Source organism: Monomorium pharaonis, chromosome 1, assembly GCF_013373865.1.
Source record: "Monomorium pharaonis isolate MP-MQ-018 chromosome 1, ASM1337386v2, whole genome shotgun sequence".
NCBI classification, from domain to species: domain Eukaryota; kingdom Metazoa; phylum Arthropoda; class Insecta; order Hymenoptera; family Formicidae; genus Monomorium; species Monomorium pharaonis.
The window spans coordinates 28,351,931-28,360,127 of record NC_050467.1 but is presented as its reverse complement, the minus strand read 5'-3'; the positions used below and the strand labels follow the sequence as shown (position 1 = coordinate 28,360,127).

At 26.4% G+C, this 8,197-nt stretch overlaps 2 protein-coding genes across 2 annotated transcripts; both read left to right on the top strand.

Moving 5' to 3' along the window:
* The first annotated feature begins 1,179 nt into the window (after window positions 1–1,179).
* On the top strand, window positions 1,180–7,557 carry LOC118646715. Its single transcript, XM_036290216.1, has 3 exons — window positions 1,180–5,104; window positions 5,856–6,206; window positions 6,602–7,557. The coding sequence occupies exons 1-3, from the start codon at window positions 4,157–4,159 to the stop codon at window positions 6,794–6,796; spliced, it is 1,494 nt and encodes a 497-aa protein (XP_036146109.1). The 5' UTR covers window positions 1,180–4,156; the 3' UTR covers window positions 6,797–7,557.
* Window positions 3,534–4,135, top strand: LOC118646717 (transmembrane protein DDB_G0273707/DDB_G0273361-like). Its single transcript, XM_036290226.1, has 3 exons — window positions 3,534–3,780; window positions 3,895–4,049; window positions 4,127–4,135. Exons 1-3 carry the CDS (start codon window positions 3,534–3,536, stop codon window positions 4,133–4,135), a joined length of 411 nt encoding a protein of 136 aa, XP_036146119.1.
* Window positions 7,558–8,197: the final 640 nt, after the last annotated feature.

Below are 8,197 nucleotides of genomic sequence, written 5' to 3'. Positions count from 1 at the left end.
TTGTAACCTCCTGTCCATTGTGATCTGTTTTATAAAGATTTCCTTCATTAAATATATTAATTTACTATCAAATTATCAGAGTTATGTTTTAATCTTTGTATGACAAACAATTTCTAGTTTGAGTCAACTACTGCGACAAAATCGACTACGTAAATTAACAAGAATTTATGAAAGTAGCATATTCTTTAGAATATTATAAATTACTTTTTATTATAAGTGAACATCAATGCGCTATTATTTCAAGAATAGACATTATTTCGGTTTTTCTTGTCAAAAGTTTAATGGGTTGAAAACTACCATTTCGTTGCATTCTATACATATCAGAACTGAAAACTGCAATTATGCTATCATAGATAGATATATATAACATTTAAATTTAATATTTTCAACCTTTTTGTCCACGAGATGAACGTTGCAGTCCATCTCATGAAAATCTTATTAGAAGTTTTACTTTATATTCAATTTTCAGTGAGTTACATTTCGATTTTCAACAAACATTAATTTATTACGGAGTTTTGATTCAGACGATGTCAAAATTTTATTCATTTTAATCCCAACTTCTATAATCAAAAATGTCAGAAAAAGTATAAAAGATATAATCTATCAAATTTTTGCCAGACTTTTTAACAAATAGACTGCGCATTTCTTATCCTAGTGAAACAGTGTCTCAAAAAATAGAAAGAAATAGTACTGTTTTAACATTTTAGTCCAAAAACATGCTAAGAGAAAACAAGAAGTCATTGATTAATGCATATTGAATGCCTATCTAATTTCGAGATATCTCTTATACCAAACGCTATCTGTATAAATGTTATTAAATAAATAGTATTAAAAATTTTTCTAATTCATGTATACAAATAATTGAAAAATATTAGTATCAATTATTTTAACTAAAAAAAATTATATAAGTGTTTAATAATTGTTCTTTAAAGTTCTTTAAAGTTTTATTAGTCAAAAATTTTTCACAATATTTTGAAAAAAATTGCTTAATATATACAAAATAATTATTATAAAATACTTAACACGACACAAAACAATTTTATTGATAAAATTAATAAATAAGTACATATATAAAAATAATTTTTAAAACATTTTAAGATAATATTAATAATTAATTATTAAAAAAATTTTTTTAATAATTAATAATTAAAATTACTTTAAGGAAAAATAGAAAGGTCATAAAAGTGAAACTGGAAATCAATTAAAATTTTTTAATTATATACTGAATACATCAAAATCACATTTAAACAATTTGTATCACAAATTATATATCATTAGAAACTTCATCAGAAATCTCTTACAACAAAAAAGTATACAATATCTTATCTTGTATATTGAGGCATATTTGATTTATGTTGACATATAAATCCAATTTATATATATGTTATAATATTTAATAATAAAATATAAGCATTAATAATACTGAAAAACATATTAAATCTGTTCCTTTTAGCTACAATTTTTTGTCAAATCAAGTTATATTTGACGAGCTTGAATTTAAATAATGGGAATATAAGATATTAGTCAATTTAAAAAAAGATGAAAAAATGCAGATAAAAAGAACAGATTAATAGTTTGTTAGATGTGCAACATATTATTCACAAAGAATTATACAAAAATGTGATACAGAATATCTTAAAAACTACAAAACACGCATACAATTGGCTTGGTACCATAAGTATACATACATGCGCGCGCGCGCATAATCTCACACTTATAAATGTAGGAATACATTTTAGTTTCTCACTGATTTATATAAAGTAGTTAACTGTGTCTCAACAAATTACTAAACGTTTCGAGAGACTCAATTTTTTCACTCTTTTTTAACTTTTTTTTGTATTAAATTATTTGCACTGTAATTTGTAGTTTGTAAGAATATATTGCAAGAACAATATTTTTTTTCTAATTCAAATTTAAAAGAAACTATAAAAATATTAACACTTTAATCGATAAAAAACAAAATTTATCAAATTATATAATTTATAAACTTTATAAAAGTAAAACTTATTAATTTATAATATCCTACGGAATTTTTTTGCTGTGCTTTTGCTTGTTCTTTTACTCTTTGTTTATTTTTTTTAAATATTGTTTAGGGTATTACAATTTGTGATGTTTCAAAGTAGTTAATTAGTGAGTTTATTCTTACTATTGTGCATTTCCAAACTGATTCATTAAAATATTAATATTTTACTAGGTTTTTTGAAACTTAAATTAACAAAAAACATTGTTCTTGCAATATATTTTTACAAACTACAAATTACAGTACAAATAATTTAATACAAAAAAAGTTAGTGGAAAAGAGTGGAAGAAATGAGGCTCTCGAAACGTTTAGTAGTTTGTTGAGATATAGTAAACTACTTCATATAAATCAGCGAGAAACTGTACAAAAATATTTGCACTGCAATACAGAAAAAAATCAAAGTTTATTGCTTTAAAGAGTTTTTACTCTTTTTTATTCTTTTTCTCGAAAAGAAATATGAATCTTAACTCTTTCTCAAAAAATAAAATGAAATCTTTCTCTCATCAGCACTTTACACAAAATCTCTTTATTCTAGCGTATGTAAAACCATCACAGATGTTTCCGTTATTAATCATTTTATGATAATGAGTATTAACATGAAATAGTTCAAATATTATAAGTTTATCTCTTTATGGTTTATTGTGCAATTATTTCTTTTATTCAATGGTTTACTTTTAAATATGTATTAAATAGAGAACAAATGTTTTTATAATTGATATTATCAACATTTTCTGTTTTAAAATTATTAAACATTTTTATAATTTTGAAACAAAATGTTAATAGTATCAGTAATAATGTTTAGGTTTATATAAATAATAAATCAGTAAATTTTTTTAATGCATGTAATTTGTACTTTAATTTTAGAAAACGTTATAAAAACATTTTTTCTCGATTTAATACATATTTTTAAAAAACCATTGAAAAAAATAATTGCACAATAAACCATAAAAAGATCAACTTATAATTATAATAATTGCTTTATTTAAGAAAAATTTGTAAATCTAGTATCGAGTATCTAAATTTCCTGTCTTAAGTGTATGACAATTTACATGTACAAGTCGCACAAAATTCTAGTACAAAGCTTCAAAATGAATCTACTTCAAATAACATGCCACTAGAGTGCTATCTATATGTTCCAATCGTACATAATTTTAGTACGGAGCTACAAAATGAATCTACTTCAAACAACATGTTACCAGAGTGCTATTTACATGTTCCAATCGTACATAATTCTAGTATGGAGATACAAAATAACTCTACCTCGAATGACGTGATATCAGAATGCAATTTACATATACAAGTCATACAAAATTCTAGTACGGAGATACAAAATGACCCTACCTCAACATAGGTGCTATCAGAGTGCAATGTTCATGTGCCAGTTGTACAAAATGCTAGTAAGGAGCTACCAAATGACTCTATTTTAAACGACATGTTATCAGAGTGTAATATACATGTACCAGTTATATAAAATGCTAGTACGGAGCTACAAAACGACTCTACCTCAAACGACATGCTATCAGAGTGCAATATTTATGTGCCAGTTTTACAAAACGCTAGTTTGGATCTAGAAAACGAATTTACCTCAAATGGCATGTTGTCAGAGTGCTCTTTAAATGTGTCAACCATACGAAATGTTAGTACAGAGTTAGAAAATGAATCTGCCTCAAACAACATGTGCAATCTATATGTGCCAGTTATACAGAACGTTAATACAGAGCTACAAAATGAATCTGTCTCAAACGACATGCTATCAGAATGTAATCTACGTCAGGATATATTAAATCCATCAGAAACATCTATTGATAATTTTACATTAAATACTAATTTTGATCAAACAGTAACTATTTTATTTGATGAATTGAATAATTTAGGGATATCTCCGAATAATATGTTAAACTATTCTAATGAAGATGAAAATAATGTATCTAAGAATCTCAATCAATCCTGCAATGTGGATAATTCTATGGAAATTGAAAATAACAGAAATGAAGCAAATCATGAAAAAGCGATGAATGATATTGATGTGGCAAAATTAATAAAAGAATCTAATAACAATTTAAAACAGGTTAATGACATATCGAACTTAAATAATTCTGATTGTAGTCTCTGTAGAATCAAGAAAAAAAGCTGCATATGATTGCATATGTTGTGCTGGCTGTAAAGGCTTTTTTATTAATTTTTTTAATGGCTTTTAAAAATCGCCCTAATAATAATATACGTCATCATTTTAAACAGTGTACAAAGAAAATTGTTGGCAGAACTGTGAAAGTACTGGGAAGAAAAGTTCAAGGAAGAATTCATGAAAATGCGAACTCTATTTTAAGAAACGTTGTATTTCCGATATTAAGAGAAGATGACATTATCAGATTGATAAGATACGATGAATTGTTGATTACTTACGGTAACAAGTTGTGTATAAAGTATAAACATCAACACCAACAAGATATGATTAGAGCTCGTTTGCGATTATTAGGGCGATTTTTAAAAGCCATCAAAAAAATTAATAAAAATGTCACAGATTTTTTTAGTATTTATCATCCATCAATATATGATGACTGTATTACAGCTGTGAATCAAGTAGCAGGTTATAACACAAGTACAAAAGTTTATGCAGCTCCTTCCGTTGCATCAAGAATTGGCACTCTTATAAAACAAATAGGAAATCTTACTATTGCTGAATGCATAAAACAGAATAAATTTCAAAAAAAAGTAGACATAGAAAACTTTTTAAAGTTGCTACAAGAAGATTTTGGCGTATCTGTCAATAAAACTGTTGAAGAAAGCATATTACAAGCTAAGCGCTATCAATTACAAGAATTACCTCCGTTAGAAGATATAAAATTATTGCACAATTTTTTACAAACTAATAGGCGTTTGGCATTTCAACGTCTCAGTGACACATTTACTTATGATAACTGGCGGCAACTGGCACAATTTACTCTAATTTCGGTTCAAGTATTTAATAGACGAAGAGCCGGAGAAATTGAACGCATTTTTATCGATGATTATAAGCACCAAGAAGGTATAAATGAACAAACAAATCCAGATTTATACGAATCTTTATCACCTGAAGCTCAAAAAGTAAGTTTGCAATGCTTCTATGTGTAATCGTTTAACGGAAACTTGGGGCAGAATGGGATAGTGGGATAAATGAGACGGTACTATTATTTTCATTGCACGGTGCCACAACCATGCAGAAAACTTGTTACAATCAAGAAAGTGGCCTCAATCTTATCACGACTGTTGAAGCACTTCACTAATTTTCACGGTTGCGGCACCATGCAATGAAAGGAATAGTACTATTCAATTTTAGCCCCTTATCCCATTCTGGCTTAGTTTTCCTTATGTGTTATAACATAAAAAAACTATAAAAATTAAAAAATTCATATATAGATATTAATTACAAAAGTTATATTGGAAATTATCGTGAAGTTAAACTTTTAAAAGTTATATTATACCTTATTTATATTTTTGTTCATTTATTTAATCTATTATGTATCCATATTTTTTCTAACTTATACGCTCTATTAATTAAATTTTGTAGTTTCTTTATTCTAATTTTTATGAATGAATAATAAATAAATGCGCATAAAAGAATCTAACGTTTTAAAATATTAATAAATCTAAATAGTTTAAATGTATTAATATGAATGTTAATTAGAATTTTGCAGTTATAAATAATTATATATATACATTTATACAAAAAAGTAAAAAGGAATAAAATAAATATTGACACTATTGAAACATTACACATGGAAATATTTAGACTATTCAATATTATACTTAATTTCACATTTAATTTTTAAAATAAATATGTAATTGTTAATTTTAGATAGCTATGAAATATGTAAGATTTGTTATTAGAGGAAAATTAGGAAGACCTGTACCTGTTCTTTTGGATTCCGAAATGAAAAGTTGTATAGATTTGCTCTTACATTACCGTAAAGAAGCAAAAATACCTGACGCAAACCTATACATCTTCGCTTTACCAGGTTACGATAAAAAGAGGTTTAGATATATAAGAGCTTGTGATTTATTACGCACATATTCTGTAGCGTGTGGAGCAAGTATGCCTCTTAGATTAAGAGGTACAAAGCTTCGTAAGCATATTGCAACAAGATGCATTACACTGAAATATGTAAGATATCATAGCTATCTGAAATTAACAATTACATATTTATTTTAAAAATTAAATGTGAGTGTAAAAATTAAAAATAAGATTTGTTATTAGAGAAAAATTAGGAAGACCTGTACCTGTTCTTTTGTATTCCGAAATGAAAAATTATATAGATTTGCTTTTACATTACCGTAAAGAAGCAAAAATACCTGACGGACACTCATACATCTTCGCTTTACCAGATTATGATGAAGAGATTAAGCCTTCGGCACATGATACGATTTTTCATCAGCATACGAGGCGTCTTACAATTGGGTTACAATTGATAGGTAGTATAATCATTTGAGCCAATCAGGACATGTAATAAGATCTCGTATGCGATCTAGCCTGAAAAATCGTATCGTGTGCCAAAGGCTTTAGATACATAAGAGCTTGTGATTTATTACGCACATATTCTATAGTGTGGAGCAAGTATGCCTCTTAGATTAAGAGATACAAAGCTTCGTAAGCATATCGCAACAAGATGCATTACATTAAATCTATCAGATCCTGATGTGACAGTATTAGCAAATTATCTAGGTCATAACAAAAACATCCACATGCAACATTATCGTCAATCTCTTCCACAATCAAATTTTTACAAGCTATCAAAATAATTAATAAAAATACCACAGATTTTTATAGTATATATTTATCATCCATCAATATATGATGACTGTTTTGTGTCAAATTTGACTTACTTTATATGCCAAACCTTATGTATTTATTGCAGAAGTATTTTAAGCAATGTTCAATGTTGAAATAGTTAAAATGTCTTGGTTACTTAAAATAGCACAAGATAAAGATAATGATTTTCAACAAAATAATGAAGAAAATAACTCGCAAATTAACAATGATAATTTGACTACAAATGAAATACACATAAAAACATAATTTTAGTTTTTCTTACATTACAACGCAAATATTTTTGTATATATAATTTAAAAAATTTACTGTATTTAGAAAAACGCCTTAAAAAATATATTTTTAGCAGATTTAGATTTTCTTGATGTTTGGTTGTAAATAATAAAAATAACTTGCTGCAATAAATACGTAAGATTTAGCATATAAAGTAAGTCAAATTTAACACAAGACAGTCATCATATATTGATGGATGATAAATACTATAAAAACCTGTGACATTATTAATTTTTCAATGGCTTGTAAAAATTGCCTTAATAATCGTAAACTCGTACATTGTTCTTAGTAAAAAAGCCCTTACATCCAGCACAACATATGAAATCATGTGCAGCTTTTTTTCTTGATTCTGTTGGTCTTCTACAAACTATGAGTCCTTCCTTATTATACATGGGATATTTATTATATAAACAATTGCCTCTTCGCCTTAGTCCGATAATCTTATGTCTTTCTTTGTTACCTAATATAAAACAACAGAGAGACAAACAACATTACAAAACATAAATGAAGAAATTTAATTAAAAAATATATAATAAAAGCATTAAATAATATTAAATATTATCATTTTTATTTTACTTTATTATTTTACTTTTATTTTAACACAAAATCAAAATTAGTATTAAATGTAAAATTATCAATAAATGATTCTGACTGATTAAATATATCTTGATGCAGATTACATTTTAATAGCATGTCATTTGAGATGGATCCATTATATATAAATAATAATATTGAAATATTTCTATACCTTTTGGTAGTCCAATAAACTTATTTACATCCTCTTCATTTGTATCATTGAACACATATCAATTGAGGTAAACTCATTTTCTAGCTCCAAACTACTTTTTGTAAAACTAGCACATGCATATTGCACTCTGATATCACGTCATTTGAGGTAGAGTTATATGGTATCTCCATATTAAAATGTACGATTGAAACGTGTAGATAGCACTCTAGTGGCATGTTGTTTGAAGTAGCTCCGGACCAGTGTTTAATTGTACCACTGGTATGTTTTTAATTTAAATTTGTGGCTATGGTATTAAGCACTTCAAGATTACCTGTATTAAAGCATTTTTAAATTACTTAATAAAAATTTAAAT

Bases quoted from the DNA above. Each gene is read 5' to 3' on its own strand.
- LOC118646715 (XM_036290216.1), top strand. From the start codon at position 4,157: ATGATTGCATATGTTGTGCTGGCTGTAAAGGCTTTTTTATTAATTTTT. The intron at 5,105-5,855 runs GTAAGTTTGCAA...TGTTAATTTTAG, and splicing joins TATCACCTGAAGCTCAAAAA to ATAGCTATGAAATATGTAAG. The intron at 6,207-6,601 runs TAAAAATTAAAT...CATATTCTATAG, and splicing joins TAACAATTACATATTTATTT to TGTGGAGCAAGTATGCCTCT.
- LOC118646717 (XM_036290226.1), top strand. From the start codon at position 3,534: ATGCTATCAGAGTGCAATATTTATGTGCCAGTTTTACAAAACGCTAGT. The intron at 3,781-3,894 runs GTAATCTACGTC...TGAATAATTTAG, and splicing joins AAACGACATGCTATCAGAAT to GGATATCTCCGAATAATATG.